The sequence below is a fragment of the Uloborus diversus genome, chromosome 2 (genome assembly GCF_026930045.1).
Source record: "Uloborus diversus isolate 005 chromosome 2, Udiv.v.3.1, whole genome shotgun sequence".
NCBI classification, from domain to species: Eukaryota; Metazoa; Arthropoda; class Arachnida; order Araneae; family Uloboridae; genus Uloborus; species Uloborus diversus.
Genome location: NC_072732.1, coordinates 99,599,388 through 99,617,958, shown reverse-complemented (window position 1 = coordinate 99,617,958; position 18,571 = coordinate 99,599,388). Strand labels below are relative to the sequence as shown.

The window sequence follows — 18,571 nt, the reverse complement described above, 5'->3', positions numbered from 1 at the left end:
AATATTTCCTTTTTTGGAAAAATGTTCAGTTTTTTTAAAGCTAGAATTTTGGTATTGGAATATTATTCATGAAATTTTTAAGAAAATGTCAATAACTTTAATTGAGTGTTCATTATTTCCAATTCATATAGTACAGTAAAATTAGGCCAAAAAATGGCCAAACCCAAACATCCAAAAAAAAAAGTTGAAACCTGTTGCAAATTACTTCTTATCCTTCCAGCAAGAAGGGGTAAAAAGTCCCAGCACTTTGCGCGTCGGGTTTTGGGGGAAAGGGGGGGGGGCGAAATAATCATCTTTTTAAGTAAAAATAATTTCTATTACTTAAAAAAAATACTCAAAAGTCACAGAAATCACACTCTATAATAGTAAAATAATAAACTCTCATAGGAAAAAATGCTAATTAACCGGGGTGCACAGGTGGGGGACGGGACGGGGAGGGGGGGGGTCATGGCGCAGATTGCGTCATTGGAATTTTTAAGGCAGTTTTTTCCATTTTTTCAAGGGGTATTTCTTTCTTTTTTGAGGGCTTTTACTCTGGATGGGTACTCCGTCACACTTCAGGGGTGCACCATCGCTTTGGGGGGGGGGGAGGGGGACCATGAATTTGCATTCTAAAATCAACAGAGGCGCCGATTTGCAAAAATTATTGAGGGGGCTAGATATCACCGGGGGGGGGGGGGGTTAGGTGGTTATGCAATCCCACGGAGGTTCCCCCCCCCCCCTCCCCTCCCAAATAAAGGTCAGATTTTTGTACCTTGAAAGTGTCAATTTACATATTTTCTGGTGTTTAATTTAAACAAACAAATGTGACATGGCGTTTTTACCGTAAAACAATCTAAAAAATGGTACACAAATTTTCTAGTTCAACTAGATTATGTCACTTGTCTTAGAAAGCAACAGTTTTTTGTTCTTTTCTACGGGGAGCCCTGCAGTGCCGTAGCGAGGCATTGAAAAAGGTAGGGCACTTGACTTGCATGGAAGGGCACTCCTAGAGATGTTGACTTAAAAAAAAAAATATTGTGAAGGGGGGATGGGGGCTTGCCGCAGGAAATTTTCTAAATTTGAGATCAAAAATAGTGAGCTTCAAAGTTTTTTTTAAGCATTTTAAAGTTATTTAATCAGCATTAGAACCCCGAAAACTCGACAAGCCTGACACATATTTTTTGGTTTTGAAAAAGGAAATAATAAATACACACACACAGTATTTTTGTAAAAAGGTAATTTAATAACGCATGTTTTTTAAGACTAGTTGTTTTTCCATAAGTGATATCAGCTGACATATTCAAGTGTAAACGCATTTTCTCAATGTCTAGGTCATTTTTGAAAAACTCACATGATTTTTCAAAATTTATTTCACTTTTCTTTAATAAAATCAAGCACTCTTGTTCAACTGCAATGACCTATGTGAGTCCAGTTGATGTAAACCGCCCAATAATTCAAGATTGTACCATTTCACAAACCTCAATGTATTGCCTTGTAGTACTTCGGGATTTTGAAAGTGTGCAGTGAGCTGGCTTTGTTGTGTTTTCATACTTCTTTGGTATACGTCGATTCCGAGGAAGCGAAGGATCATCATTTTGTGAAGACTATCCTTTTAAACACAATTCCCAAAAGCATTCAAAACTATCACGCCTCCCATTTAATATACAAATCAAACCCTTATATATTTTTTCCAGATCAGCAACACTTAGAAGAGCACGCCGCAGCGCTGCCCTCTAGAGATGAGTTTGGGCTCATTTTTGAGAGCCCGGGTCTGCCCAAGCCTGAAAATTTGTAACCGAGTCCGCTCGAGCCCGAGTGATATTGTCTCGGACTAAAATCCGAGCCTGAAGGAAACTTTCTTGTATCAAAAACTGAGCCTTCTCCAGTCTGACATGATCTCTCTGTTAATTTGTTTTGGGGAGGGGGGGGGGGGGGGGTAAATTTGACATTGAACTGATTTAAATGTTCCTTTCAGTTTCTCACAGTAGGAAAATGTTTATTTGCTTTGAATTTGTATGGAAGTTGGCAATTGAATATCTGTGCTTGAGCCCGAGTCCGCCCGAGCCTGAAACCTATTTCCGGTTCTAGAGCCCGATCCCGCTTCGGGCCCGGGCTGATCCCGTCTCATCCCTACTGCCCACTAGCAACAGACTTGACCCGTAAGTTCGCGCACTGGGACAAATTCTTAGTGTACTTGCAGCACCATAACACTACCATTATTCACACCACTCGTTTTAAGTTAACCTGCTTCAGGGGTCTGTCCAGGATTTTTCACAGGGTCCATTTTTTGTGAATAATCAATTATTTTTGTGAAAAATCAATTAATTTTGTAAAAAATCAAATTTTGCAAAAAAAAAAATTTTTTTTTTTTTTTTTGTAAAAACGAAATTTTTGAATTTTGAGGTGACGCAAACTGCATTGACATTTAATGTTGAGTGTTTTTCCTCTTTTCTGTTGAGAATATCATTCTTGAGTGTGTTTCGAGTATTGGAGTACGGGAGGGCGGCATACACTCTGGGAGATGGGCACCCCTCAAGTATCAATATTTATTTACCATTCTACATTATGTTAAATTATATTAGAAATGTTATATGTATAGTATTTAAAATAATTGTAATAAAGAAATTCAGGCAGGGGTTCAGAATTTAACTTTTTGAACCAAGACGTTAAAAAGCATAGAATTTCGTTTAAAAACTTATAAACTCCATGATTTTTACAAAAATAAAAAATATTTTATTTGTTTACCTCTTAACTAAACATCGAAAATTCGAAAAATCAGATTCCCAAAGCGGATGCAAAGAGGTCGCAATTCTCAAAGTGAAAGCATCAAAAGTATAAAAAGGGCTTGTAAAATAAATATTTCTGATAAAATTATTTTAGAATTGCCCTTTAGAGTCCTATGATAAACATTTCATTAATGTCTGGACACAGTTGAATCAAAATAAATAAAAAATAAACCATCGATTCAGCATTTCATTTTTTGACTCATAAAAGAAAATGGAATTCCTCTTTAAAAACTTAAATAAGTGTTGTTACAAAAATAAAAAGGCTTTTCATTTATTTGCATCCTAATAAAGCGAAGTTAGCTTGAAAAAAGAATAAAGTATGATTCTTATATCGAATGTAAAAAGATTGCGCTTTTCAAAATGTAGGCATCTAAAGAAAAAAAAAAACAATAAATAAAAGAGTTTATTTAAAATTAATTATCCTTTTTAACATCGAAAAATCAAATCCATATAACTTTCTCCCAAAATAACAGTTAAACATCGCACCCATGGGTGCAAGACCTTCCGTCTCAGGACGGATTTCCGTCTTGGACAAAATTTCCGAGACGGAGGTCGGGACGGAAAGAAATTCGATTACTTTCCTTCAGTTTTTACTAAAAAAAAGAAAAATTGAGTATTCGAAAAATATGCTTTAATTGCAGGACCTTTCCATAACCACGAATTTAGATGGGCATTCTCTTAATTTTCCGCCATGGGCTTGTTTTGTTTACAACGTGCTTTTGGAGGTGTGTGTCCTTTCGGTTTTTTTTTTCATTTGCCAGTTCATTAATCGCCCATACCCTTCCCCCACCTTTCTTTCTTTTCTGGTTTGTTCGCGCTATCTTGGGGAGACTTTCCGATCAAAACTGGTTTATGTTGCAAAAGTGAATCTTATGTCCCATGCGATTATATTGCTGCAAAAAAAAAAAGATTAAAGATTGGCAAAAAAACTAATGGCTTGGAGCCCCGATTGCTTTTACTCCTAACATCATCCAACATCGCCTAAAATTGCGTTTTTGGAACTTCAATTTCGAAACATTGCCAAAGGAGAGTTCTTGAACTCCGTCCCTTCGATAATGCATTGAAAAAGCGTGTAAATGTTATGAAAGAGGGAGTACAATTTCGTTTTTAAAGCTTCGATTTCGGGGAGAGCCAGCGCCCCCTTCCTTTTTCTATAATATTTTTGAAGATCTCCCAATATTGTGATTTTGGGACCCTGAACCTCTCCTTTCCCTGAACTTTACCAAAATGGCCTATCATTGCGCTTTTTAGACTTCAATTTAAAAAAACTGAAGTTTTTGAATTCAAGGAGAGCCCCCAGAGCCCAGACCCCCAATTATTGGTGGTTTTTGGAACTACAATATCAAAACTTAAATATTACAATTAAAACTACTAGGTCCATATTGTTAGAAAAGTGAAAAGTTCAAAGTAAACACAGATTCCAAAACTATCATACTCAAAATCTACAACATTTATGATCGTAAATTTTTCCTTAAGCATGCATGTGGGGGGGGGGGGCTCAAAATATTTTCCGTCTTGAACACATCACCAAACTTGCACCCATGATCGCACCCGCCAGATGCTAAGTAGTAGGCGATAAGTTTAAAGTTGGAAACCCTATCTAAAGCGATCACATTCACCCCCCCCCCCTCCCCCATCGCTACTATCCTTTGCAGTCCTAAGTTCATTTCGCTGTATGTTATTGTTTATTAAATCATGAGCTGGGAGAAAAGTGCTTACGACTGACTTTTTCAGAGAAGTTTGCAACAACACCGCTTCATAAAACAAACAAGCAAAATTATAAACCAAACTGACTTTCAGCTGTTAATTTCTTTTATAGAAACCAACAATAAGCAATTATAAGGCCTTAGTAGTTATTTATCGCTTGCAGGAGCATCACAAGAGCGCCTTTTTTTTTCTTTTGCAAAATTAGTATAACTGGACACCTCTAATATAACTTTAAAATAGGTTCCATACATGCTGCATTATTTTGATTTGAGATTTGCTCTTCCAATAAATAATTTGTGAAAGATCCGTTTTTGTTTATTAGAATTTTGTGAAGGGTCCGTTTTGGTTGGTCGGGATTTTGTGAAAGGTCCGTTTTGGTTGATCAGATTTTTGTGAAGGGTCTGTTAAGGACCCATATTTCCTCTGGCCAGACCCCTGTGCTTACTACCATAATAATTATTTGTTTTAACTCATTACTGAATGTATTTTACAAGGTAAACTATCTTCAAACAAGGAAAATAAAAGATAAATTTATGAGTTTAGAAAGCATAATATGGCAAATAATTTTCTTGATTTATTGGGAGGGCTCTGCCCCCTCAAAAATATTTTGAGGGGGCTCGGGCCCCTTCAGGCCCCATGGAGTCGGCACCACTGAAAATCGACGATTGCAGTGAAGTTCAGGAGAAAATTTCACTGATTTAAAACTTTTCCGAAGTACAAAATGCCACACAATGATATAGTAATGTCAGAAGGATAATTCTAAAAGATCTAAGCGAGCTCAGTAACCAATTTAGTTGTGACTGGAGTTATCAAACTGTTTAGAGCGCTTGGGTGATATCTAAACCAAAATCCCTGTATAGCATAAAAAATAGTCCAAATTGACTGCAGTTTATCTCCTTCTTCTTAATTAATTTACTTCAAACCTTTCTTTAATCTTTTGCCATTACCGTAAGGGGGGATAAATCGAAATTGCCAACAGTGAGACGGGCAATGTTGCCATTCTGCAGCCTCCAAGTCTGTGGGTGTTCTCGTTTGCAAACACCTAGCCCGCCCCTCTTTTACGCAGTCGGTTATGTGATTTATGCTAAATATGCAAACATATACTTGCAACACTATCTGAAACTTTCAAGTACATTATGCAATTTTTTAAAAAAATGATGAATATGTCAAATCAGCTACCCAACGATCCAACGCAGTGACAAATTTAGGTGTTTCAGAACCTGTAGTGATTCAACAATGGTAGAAGTCTTGATGAGAGCACGATCGAGAAGGTGTCTTCAATCTATAACATATATGACACCAACTGTTTATTTTGTGATGGTGGCGTGGATGGATCTTTTGCTTCAGATAAACAACACTTAACCATACAAGTTTTCTTTACTTCTGAAACCAGATTCATTGAATACTGATGGAGGATCAGAGCACAACTCATAGCAATACAACAGTAGAATGCTAAATACTGCTCTTCCCCCCCCCCCCCCTACGGGTATTGACTCAAGTTGGTAGTGGTGTTGCTCGCCGATACTGGTCGGTCGCTGATAATAAGGTGAAATGTGATTAGGGGTAGTAACATAAAAGGATATGGAAAGGCAAAAAAATTAGTGGCATTTCTTTGTAAAGGAGGTATGCAATTATGTCTCTAGCTTCTGTTACGAGAGTAGTTACTATCTGTAGAGATGTGTAAGCCCAAACCATCTTTTACACCGAATAGTATGGACAGTAAAAAAGATGGAACAACAAATTGCTAAAATCTTCTAGTACGAGTTGTGCGCTGATCCTCCATCAGTATTCGATGAAGGGTTCAGAAGTAAAGAAAACTTGTATGGTTAAGTGTTGTTATCTGAAGCAAAAGATCCATCCACGCCACCATCACAAAATAAACAGTTGGTGTCATATATGTTATAGATGGAAGATATCTTCTCGATCATGTTTTTTCTTTTTTTGTGATGATCTGCAAGCCTCAAGGAAATATGCCAGCAATGCAGTGTATATGTCACTTGTAAGTATGGGAAAGCTAGTGTCATTTTTAATGGGTACAAAGAATGAGAAAGCACCACAGAAATATCTGCATACTATTACAACAGCAAGCCTTCCGCTCTAGAAGACTTTCTTCGCCTCATATCTTGTGCTTGCTCTGAGGGGTTCATTGGAAAAATGAATGGTTTGATAAGTCTGAAAGTGTACTGAAGTGCTCAACTATATGTGCAAACAGTGTCAGACATAGCTGCAACAATAACGATTTTGCCGAGAATCTAGATTCCAAAAAAGATCTTGATAACGAAGACTTTTTGTTACAAGCTTAGGAGAAATCATTTGAAAACTCCAGTTCTGTTGGAGCTTTTATCTCAATCTGATGACGTATTTGAGGCATGCATGTTATAACGCAAACTAAAAATTTTGCATTTAAGTACTGCAAGAAAGCAATATAGTAAAAGGGGAAAAAAACCATTTCAGCATAGTTTTTCTGACTATTTAATCAAATGGGCCATCAATGGGGGAGGGGGGGTAATCTTTCAGTATAATATTTTGTTTTGGGAGGTGAGCTACTGTTCTTGTGAGGTGGACAGTCCTGATTTAATGCATTTTAAATTTACATCCAATAATACTTCATCTTGAAATGGAAAGAAGGGGGGGGGGATTGGTGTATTTTTTTTTTCGGGAGAGGGGGTGCTGTAGCTTTGGAAAGAGGGGCACCATCGCACTTGGAGGATGGACATACTTGATTACTAACTTTAACTTTACTCTCACCGGGGTTGGTACGGTGGTGATTGGTGGGGTTTAAATAAATAAATAACTTTAACTTTGCATAAAATATTTCCACTTGAAATGTATGGAGGGGGGGAACGGGGGTAGTGCTTCGTTTTACAGGGATAGGGGGGTTCTAGGTGGGTTGTGTCATCCCTCTTGGGGGTAAACGCCTTTATTTTGATGCTTTTAAATTTAGTCTAAAAATTCCGAAAAAATGCTCAAAAACAATTTTTAGATGCCCCCCATTCCGAAACCCGACGCACAATGGGGTGGGACTTTTTACCTGTTCTTATTGGGAGGATAATAAACAATTTGCACCAGGTTTAGCTTTTTTTTTTTTTCTTTTTTTTGGATGTTTGGGTCCGACCCCTATTTTTACTGTACTAATAGCTTTAGAAACATGTTAATATCAAACAAATGCTTCCCTGAAAAATGCATGTTATATCCCGGATTTCAATCCTTTTACATCTGTAAAATATTTCAACTGTTTTGGAAGTTGGAAGACATTTTAACACATGCTACTTATTATTGTTTAATTTCATAATTCATTTAAATTATTTCCCAATTCAGTTTTAACATTAAATTGTTGATAATTTCTTATTTTTTAGAACATGCGAAACTTTTATTGATTGTTTAATGTTCCATGTTCTGTTTATTTCAAAAAAGAAAGAAATATTATATTCATAAATCACAAAAATTAAGATTGTTTCCATATGTCATCTTGATTAATTGATTAAAGTATATATTTTTAGTTATAAATACAAAATATTGCTGCAACCAGTGCTGTTGTTGGGAAAGAGAGGGGGAGGGGAGGAAAGTTGTTTCCAAAAATGCAAATCTAAGATAAATTGGTTTCATGCTCCTTTTTAAAATGAAGTTAGCCTCCAGCAGCTATCTGAATCTCACTTCCTTTGGCAGTTCATGTAACCTGCCTGCTTCTTGCTGCCTGAGACAGCAGAAGAACACGTCTTACCTCCCAGCACATTCCCCTCAAGAGCAGTGCAGCCTCCCTTTCAAATATCCCACCCCTCCTCCTACTTGGGCAACCCTGAATCAGCAGCATGGGACTTGGGTTGCTGCCCCCCCTCCAATAATTTGCTTGTGTGTGTCATTTTTACTTTCTTCTATATCTAATATATAGAAGAAAGTATTGGATTCGTGCAAATTTTCGAATTTTGACGGATTCGAACGTTTTGAGGTGTGCTGAGTACATTTCGACCATTTTTGGAAAATGTCTGTCTGTCTGTGTGTGTGTATGTATGTGTGTCACGTCTGTGTGTGACCAGTTTTTTGTGGCCGCTCTACAACAAAAACTACCGCATGAAATCGAACGAAATTTAGTACACATATGTGCCCCTATGTGAACTTGTGCCCATTAGTTTTTGGCGCGAATTCCTCCAAGGGGGGTGGAGCAATGGGACGTTTTTCGAGTTACGCGTGCTTGCTATTCCTCAGGAAGTAACTGGCGGAATCAAACAAAATTTGGTCCATATGTTGGTATTAACAGGAACAGGTGCTGATTCAATTTTGGTGTCAATAACTCAAACGGGGGTTGAGCTATAGAACGTTTTTTGTCGTCAATTGCGACTGCTGTATCTCAAGAAATAATGAACGGAATGAAAGAAAAATTTATCGGCAAGTAGCCCTTAGTGGGTATAAGAACTGATTTTATTTTTGTGTCAACAGCTAAAAAGGGGGTAGCGCAATCACCCGTTCTTTTTTTTCCATTTTGAGTGCCCTATCTCAAGAAGTAATGCTACGTTCTGGTTGAAATTTGGAATATATGTGAATCCATATGTAAACAGGCTTTGGTTCAATTTTGACGCCGATCGCTCCAAGAGGTGTTGATTTTTTTTTTGCGAAACAAAATATTTTTATTAATGCAACAATAAGAAAGATAAATCGTAATAGATTGTCGTCTGCGTATTTCTCGTGACTTTAATTGTATGGAAATGATAGGAAATATTATCTCAATGATTTAAAATTTTTAACTGTTGCCATCTTATGTTTGTTAACAAATAAAATATTTGTAATTAATTCAAGCAAGGCTTTTAAAATAACTTTCAATTTTCGCTCTTTGCTTTGCTTTTGCAATAATTCAGACATTGGGATAGTCGTCAAGTTTTTGCATGTGTAATTTTGTTTTTGTTGGGAATATTGCTTCCTCGTCAAGCATGGGGAGGGATCAGAAAAAAAAAAAAGAAAAGTATAGAAGAAAGTTTCGTGATGGCCACAACATACTAGTTTAGAAGGTGTGACGAGTGCTTTTTCTTGAGGAGTGCTTTATGCAAAGAGAAGTTTCTTTTGCTTAACAAGTGTCAATGAAAATTGTGACATTATTGAGAAATTTGCAAACTTTCTGAAACTTTAAATATTAAGGCAAAGGTTTAATAGTAACTATAAACAATAATTCAGGGGTCTGTCCAGGATTTTTCACAGGGTCCGTTTTTTGTGAAAACTCAAATAATTTTGTGAAAAATGAATTAATTTTGTGAAAAATCAAATAACTTCGCAAAAAAAAAAAAAAAAAATTGTTAAAACGAAATTTTAGAATTTAGAGATGGCACGAACTGCATCAATTTAACTTAAAGTTGAGTGTTTTTCCGATATTTGGCCCGGGGGGGGGGGGGGGGCATCGCCCTCTCAAGTATCAATATTTATCTACCCTTCTACATTATGTTAAATTATACTAGAAATATTTCTGTACAACATTTAAAATAATTAACAAAAAAATAAATAACTTAAAATTCAGAATAGGGAGTTCAGCATTTAACTTTTTGACCCAAGACACTCTTAAAATGCACAGAATTTCGTTTAAAACTTATAAATTCCGAGATTTTGACAAAAATAAAAGGATATTTTAATTGTTTACCTCTTAACAAAGCGTAATAATCATCAAAATTTCGAAAAATCGGATTCCCATAGCGGATGCAAAGAGATCGCCTTTCTCAAAGTGAAGGCATCAAAAGTATAAAAACGGCTTGTAAAAAAAATATTTTTGATAAAATTATTTTAAAATTGCATTTTAGAGTCCTATGATAAACATTTCATTAATATCTGTGGACACAGTTGACGCCAAAAATATATATATATATATATATATATATAAATAAATAAAATAAACCATCTATTCAGCATTTTAATTTTTGACTCATAACAGAAAATGGCATTTTGCTTTAAAAACTTGAAATGAGAGTTCTAACAGAAATAAAGAGACTTTTCATTTATTTGCATCCTAATAAAGCGAAGTTAGTTTGAAAAAAGAACAAAATATGATTCTCATATCGGATGTTAAAAAATTGCATTTTTCAAAATGTAGACATCTAAAGAAAAAAAAACTGTAATTAAAAGAGTTTATTTAAAGTTAATCATCCTTGTTAGCATCGAAAAATCAAAACCCATATAATTTTCTCCCAAAATAACAATTAAACATTGCACTCGTAAAAACGCAAATATTGACAAGCTGGTAAAATGATGAGAATATTTTCGAGTCAAGTCATTATAAAGGTTCAACGCCAGACGGTGTTGATAATTTTGAAGTTGGTAACCCTATCTGAAGCGATCATATTTTTCCCCCACCCTTACTATCCCTTTGCAGTTCTAAGTTCATTTCGCAGATATATATTATTATTGTTTATTAAATCATGAGCAGGGAGAAAAGTGCTTACCAATGCCTTTTCAGAAAAGTTTACAGCAACACCGCTGCTAATTAGCTGTGACAAAACAAACAACTATTATATTTATTTGGCAGTAGCATTTATTTATCGCTTGCAGGAGCATCGCAAGAGTGCCGTTTTTTTTTTTTTTTTTTTTTTCAAAATTAGCCGATTTTGTAAAAGCTGATCCCTCTAATTTGACTTTAAAAAAGGTTCCAAAAACTATCGGTTTATACACAGAAGTATGCGGTTTATACACAGAAATATGCGTTATTTTGCTTTCAGATTTCATTTGCTCTTTCAATAAACAATTTGTGAAAGATCCGATCTTGTTCATCAGAATTTTGTGAAGGGTCCGTTTTGTTTGATCGGGATTTTGTGAAAGGTCTGTTTTGTTTGACCGGGATTTTGTGAAAGGTCCGTTTTGGTTGATCGGATTTTTGTGAAGGGTCCGTTAACGGACCCAAATATCCTCTGGCCAGACCCCTGTAATTACAATAGTAACTATAAAATGTAATTATCACTATGAAATACTTGGATTTTGTATTCATCATAAAAGAAAAAAAGCACCTTTTCTGTTACGAAATTTCTATTCAAATGTTCCTTTTTAATTGAATCAAAGTGCCCCTTCATCTGGAAGCATCCTGCCCCCTTTTCGATCTAGGGGAAACGCGTAGTCCAACAAGTGGAATACCAAAAAATGTTCTAGTCTCTTTTTTTTTTTTTTTTTTGGAATTGTATAGTAGAAAGTTAACTGTTGGCAATTCCTCCAAGCAAATTTTTGAACAACTTTACAAAAAGAAAAAGCTGTCGATTCACCAGCTGACTACCTTGTTTTTTCTCCCAGTAATGTAATTGCTAAGTGTTTGCATGATAGCTTTGAATTTAAAGTGTTTTCAAATGATATTTTTAGCTTTACTGAAGATTTGAATTGCTGTGCTGAAATAACTGATTGCAGTGATGATTTTCTTCTCGCAAAAATGCTCCAACAAGAATACGATAAAGAACTTGATTCTATTTTAAAACAAGAAGAAATGAAGTTTAATCAAAAAAGAAAAGGTAAATGAGTCATTTTATGTTCTCCTTAAGCCTAACATGATTTCGGAAAATTTCATTTCCTGTGACACTTTGTAGGATTTTACATTAGGAAATCAGTGTGCATACAGATTCTTGGAAAACTACTTGGGATGGGGGGGGGGGGGATCTGTTTCCAAGGTACTTGGAACTCTTTGGATTTTCTAACTAGTCTGGAATTTATTGCAAATCTTAACTAATGCAACGTTGATCATGTTTGCAATTGTTTGAAAAAGAAATCATTACATTTTGCTTACAAAATATATTTGGCACCCCACATAGTTTTGCAGGGAAAATCAAGAATTTTGTTTTATTTTATTTATTTACTGCATTTTGACTTTTAGCGGTAGACCTCGGTATCACCAGCACTGAAGCGACGTGCTTTTTTTTTTGTTTTGGATAGATTTTTTTCAGATGAGGTCAGGGTGAAAGAGATGTCGCCAGTTGGAATATCTACCCCCCCCCCCCCCCAGTTGGTTCTTTTTTGGCATTCCAAATGAAATGCAGAATTTTGCAAACAATTGCCCTCTATTATTTTTTTTTATTTAGTCTAATGTTACCCTTGTGAAAAGATGTGTGCTCATTGGGAAAAATATTTATTTGAAAGAGAAAAATACATTTTAGAGTCACACATATTTTTTTTTTAATACACATTTTTTTAAATGTGTGTGCATACCTAGTTATTGTCTCAGAAATTACCGACAAAGACCAGTCATTTTTACATCAGTTTTGGAAGTTGAAAAATGTTATTAAGATTACACCATTCGCAAAACAAAGGATCCTAAATTTTCGGTCACTTACAAACTTTTTGGTGCGTTCCATGCTCTCAACATTCGCTCAAATTTAACATTCTTTGTAAGAAGTAGATGCAACTGGGTAAACTTTTTTCTAAACCTCTTGCAACTTTTAACTCCTCTTCATCTTCAATAATGAAAGCCCTGATGAATTGAGTGCAGTCTCTCTCTTTATCCATTGCCGAGAATTCTAGGTTTTTTCTTGTGTGTGTTTTTTTTTTTTTTTTTTTAGAGTCTTAATTTTTTAGTTTTTCTTTCTTTTTTTTTCCAAATCTCCTGGTGGATTTTTTCAAGTTTTAGTGCTGGACCAAAGTAGGTCTTAAGTTTTAGGTTAAGAGATATGTTATTGTCAGATTTCAAAAACAAACTTAAACAGAAAAGAGAAGTACAACCATATTACGGCATAGAGTAATAGTGCTCATAAATAGGCACTTTAAAAAATCTTAGCTGATATAGAACTGCTTCTACATGGAGAAGTTTGAGAGGTTATGAAGGCAGACATGTTAGCGCAAGGAATGCAGAACCACTAGGGTTGCTACTTAAACAAAGCTATAGAACTGCTTGGTTTACATATTTGAGTGCTTGGGGATGCTCCCTAGTGGAATCTGACAAAATATGTTGAAAAAATTGTGCCGTTAAAGTTACCACAGGACGTTGTATCTTTTTCTCCATTTTGGCCAAAGAAGGACCCTAGGGCCAAAGTAGCTCAGGTTTACGGTATCTGGTCTTTTTATACATAAGTGTTTTCTTTTGTATTGATTTTTGGCAGAAAAGAGCCTGAAATGAAGATTTTAATATCACCAATGCAACAGTTTAATTTTTATAAAATTATTCATTAGAAAAAGATTTTTCTCATCAGTATAACAAAAATGGTACTGTTAATTAATATTTTTTTGATATTAACATTCTATTTACTCTAGTAAGATGATATATAGAACTTGAGTTAAACATGTATTTATTGTAGCATTAAGTTCATTTTTTTCCTAACTACGATTTTTCTGGTGAAAGGACCAGGCAAGGGTTGTTGAAATTCTGGTGATCCCCAAATTTTGTGGCATGCGGGGTAGTACGGTATATTATCTCCGATTCTGTTAGCAACTTTAGCATTAGTTAATTTTTATATCTATTGCTTTCAGAAATCTTTAGAAACAATACCTCCGGTTCTGTAAACTGTAGAAACAGTTTTGGATGTGTTGCCTCAGTACTTATTGGTTACTTGTTTTATAAATATTTCTACTGTTTAAATATATTTTGAATGCTTTGTTTTTAGATTTCTTTATAAATAAAATGATTAAGAACTTTCAAGCTGATTGTGAAAATTTAATAAGGAATATTATTGTACAATGTAGCACAGTAATATTTTTTAGCAGGGATATTGAAAACTATTTCATTATCTGTAATAATTTTTAGTATATATTTTCCAGTAAAAATTTCGTATGGTAAATATCGACGATGCTCACAAGATAGTGTTTCATCAGATGAAGAGGAGGATAAAGAATATTTCTTAGAGCAAAGTGCAAAAAAACATTGGCAGAACTTTGAGCAAGCTGAGAAAGCTTTACAAGCTGTGGGTAAAAGTGGTGTGTCGAGGCAAGGAAATACAACTACTACAAAACATGATCCTACCCTTTCCGGCAGAAGAAATGCTGGAAAATTAATGGAGGTAGTTTTTATAGGTCATTTCTAAATAATGATTGAATTAGTAGAATATTTCTAAAATTGAAAATAAAAAGTTTTCTTATTCAGATTATCATCAACATTTTTACATGTTTAAATTTTTTCTTCCAATTTCCAGCATAGCCAAAAATTAGTAAAAGACAAATATTGATTTCATTTTCACTCCCATAGTTTATCTCGAACCGATGCAAAAAAGTTTTACAGAGATTATTTTTTGCAATGTCCACAATTTTAACGTGATTCAATGAATAACACTTTAAATAGCGCTAAATTGAAACCAGATTCAAAGAAAAAAAATTTGCCAACTTGGTGATATATCGCTAAGTGTTCACCGTTCATAATATCACTTGAGTTTGTTTTGAAATCAACACTGATTTTCCCCAAATGGGTGAAAAAAAAACCTTTTTGGAACATCCAAATGCAACCAAAAGAGGAGCTGCACAACTAGACTCAACAAACCATCTACATACCAAATTTTAACTTCCTACTGCATTCCATTTTTGAATTATACAAGATACCTGTTGTTGTTGTTGCAAATCTCCGGTGTTTAGCAGCGCTAAACCAGGTCTATGAAATTCGTCACTCTCAAAAAATCCAACACCAACATTGGATCAGCCAAAAGATCCAATCTTGAAAGTCCCAGACAATTCAGTATATGTTTGGGGGTGGCCTGATGGTCGGCACACTTCACACAGGTTGGAAAAGTCTTTTTTCCATTGCAATAAGTCAATGATTTTAAGTGCCCACTAATGAGCCTAGTGATGGTCGTCTGATCTCGCCTACCACACTTGAGAGATAATGCACCTCCCGGGCACTTCGCCTGGTACCAATTGCAGAGAGCGACAAAATCATAGCTGGAGGATAGGAGCAGCTTCTGTTGTCAAAGAAATGACAGGAGCACCAAAAGGTAGAAGTCTGACTTTGCTCCGATACCTGCAGACCTTAGCTGGGCATCAAGATACCTAACGCACATACAGACGTCATGACAAATCTCGTGGTAATTAGCTTGGGGATCAACAGAATGGATATTTCAAGTGTTAATACATTCTTAGGTACATATGCACTTGCAGTCAGATCGAAAAAACAACTCGACACTTGGTAGATGAACAAAATAGAAATTTAGGCTGATAATTTGAGTGAAAATTTTTTTGTGAATACAATACTTCCTTTCCTATGTAAAAGGAAGTAAAAAGACAGGTTATGATAATAACTTAAATATATTTTTCCAAGTTCATTTTCGTTCAATAAACAAACAGCTAATACAACAGTGAGAACACACGTTTCAAAAATATAACTGTGTTTAAATTATTACTTTTCTGAACTGAAAAGCGAATCTACATTTGAGGCAGTGAGAAGCAAAGGTATGTGAGTGGACCTGTTTAAATTTTTGAGTAAAACATGTTTAAAAATATAGTCCTAGGTAGGCTTCCATTGATTTTTTTTATTTAATCATACTGTATATCAGCACCTACCAGGGCTATAAGTGCTGTCTCTTGCCCCAAAACAGAAGAGAGCTTCACCTACCATTTGTACTGGTTATCTCCAAATTTTTAATTAAGGGTCTAGTTTTTAAAAGGTTTCTAGTCTAGAAATTCTAAAAAATCAATTTTTTCCTCCATTCGTATTTTCAAAGTTTAGAGCTTTAAGAATAAGTTTCTAAGAGGATTTATGTAAAGTCAAATTATTTTTGGAGTTACAGTTCATTTTTTTAAAATAAACTCTTTCGCTGAAATGAGACTGCAAACATTTAACGCGTTTTTCTCGAAACTATTTTTTTTTTTCGGTAAGGTCGACAAGATATCTCAAGTTCTAATGCACCAATTTACTTGAAATTTGGTGCAGACTTTCTTAGTACTATGAAGATTGTCTCCACTTATAGGGGTTTGAAATTTTTTATTTTTATTACTTTCAAAAAAATACCAAAGTTCAAAAGAGGAGACAAAAGGCAAACTTTTTTTCAAAAAAGACGCTATTTTGAGAAAAAAAAAAATTATTTTCAAATCGGCTACGACCAGACAGTTCTATGTCCTTGTTCAACAAGAATTAATCTTAACTTTATGTTTTAGATCACTTGGAGGATTGGAATCACGTAAACCAGGAGATCCACTTTTTTTTAGAGTCCCCACTTTGCCATCCTCCACCAACTATAATTTTGATTTTTTTTTTTAAAAACTATTATGTAGTTTTATACTTTTAAAGTATCAATTAAAAAACTGATAAAAATGGATAGGGGAAATAGCTACTTGTTTTTCCCCTATCGCTAAGTGTTCACCGTTCATAATATCACTTGAGTTTGTTTTGAAATCAACACTGATTTAAAAACGTGATTTTTTTCGTGATTGAAACTTAAAAAACACTATCGTCATATTTTTTCTCTAATTACATTAAGAAGTTTTCCCTGAACATTTTTCAAAATTGTAGTTCAAAAACTGTTTTAGACGATCTTAGAAGATGTTCAGAGAAGGAAAGATCCGGGGGCCCACTCCCAGAAATTTTTCGAAAATAAACAATCTAAAATATGCAATCTTGGGCCAGCTTTTATATCGTCATGAGACCCAACAATTTTTGGGTTTTTTTTTCCTATGATGCCAGTAAAATCTTCTTAAAATCAAGCTTCTAGACTAGAATACCCCTTAAGCATTCCTTTGCTTCTCACTGACTCATTTAGTGTAATGTGTAAATGCACTCACCCAGGGCCCTTCTAAGACACGACAGCGTCCCCGGGTGAGTACTTTCAGTCTCTCTCCCCCCTCTCCACACACACCGAAAGGAAGCTGGTTATAAAACACTTCAGTGCACAGTAAAATAAACATTGGCCTCCTTTTAAAGTCTAAATACCTATAGTAGGCATACAATAAAAAAATACTGAACAATTTCTTATTTTGATTGTTAACTAGCCGCCTTGGGCAGGTGTAACCTGCCCGAAGCGGGTTAGTTTACCCTTTGGCCCTTTACCCTTAGTTTACACCTTTGGTGGTGTAGTTTGGGGGCTTCATGCCCTTCTTGCTGTTTGTGGCGAGTTGATGTAAACCGCCTTCTGCAGTGTATTTTAGGGTAACATTTCTCAACCTTTTTTGACCCCAGGTACCAGAAATGGTTTCTGAAAAAAAATTGTGGACCGGTAATGTCCTTTTTCTTAATCTTTTTCTCATTTCTCCCCCCCCCCCCTCAACCTCTTGCATTGTTAAAAACGTGTGTTTTTTTACGAACTGGCGAGGTCATTTCCTTTTTGAGCAATCACGATTGCTCATTTTCCTCACTTGACCGTTCTTGGCGTTTGGTTCCTTTTCCAGCTTGGACCAGGCACACCAGCACCACCAGTCTCTGCAAGTGCGGCTTTCCCCCGGTCCTGAGCTATCCGCTTCTCCTGATCGGAGGCGTCCATGTCCTACACACACGCACGCTTACATACACGACTTCACACACATACACACAGGTCTACGCACACACACAAGTCTACATACACACACACAACTATGCACACGTAACCGCCCAGAAAAGGGGGCTGGCTTGAGGGGCCAGTAGCCGTTTCTAGAAACAATAACTCCAATGAGTAGGGTCCTGTCGCAGTTTGTGATTGCGAAAAACATAATTTGTATTCAAAATTTCAGAATTCAAATTAATTTTTTTCTTTTTTCCTTGTTGTGGGATAGGGTTAAAATCAACTTGAGGACCATTAAACACTTGTGCAAAAAAATTGTCTATGACTGAGTTTCTTTTTTTTTTACAAAATTTAATAATGATAACAGATGAATTAATAAATATGTAAATAATAACTTAAATTATCGTTAAATAACTTACGATAAATATTTAAATATTAAGAATAAGATAAGCAACTGAAACAATTATTCTGAAGTAATTAACATTGCTGAAAAATCATTATGGCCTTGCAGGACGCAGTTCAATATTTCAAAGTACAGAACTGTCCCTTTAAAGCCGGGACGTTGGCAACCCTGGTGCCAGGGTTGTGAAAATGAAAATTAATTATTTTTTTTTGCGTTTGAAAGCAAACATTGTATAAATTTTTAAAAATCCCTTTTTACAGCCTTTTGCTCTCCTGTGCTGCAAAACATTTCAGTGGTGGCTCGTAGAGTTTTAAATAGAGGTTCACAAAATAAATTTCCAAAATGAAATGAAAGTACAGTAA

General features: G+C 35.3%; 1 protein-coding gene across 4 annotated transcripts in view; it reads left to right on the top strand.

Moving 5' to 3' along the window:
• LOC129217196 (serine/threonine-protein kinase RIO3-like) overlaps positions 1-18,571 on the top strand; it is a 42,810-nt gene that overhangs the window by 5,732 nt on the left and 18,507 nt on the right. For all 4 annotated transcript variants that reach the window (XM_054851461.1, XM_054851462.1, XM_054851464.1 and 1 more), the window contains 2 exons: positions 11,793-11,938; positions 14,172-14,410. In XM_054851461.1, the coding sequence (XP_054707436.1) occupies positions 11,793-11,938; positions 14,172-14,410 (385 nt within the window). The remainder of the gene's footprint in view (positions 1-11,792; positions 11,939-14,171; positions 14,411-18,571) is intronic.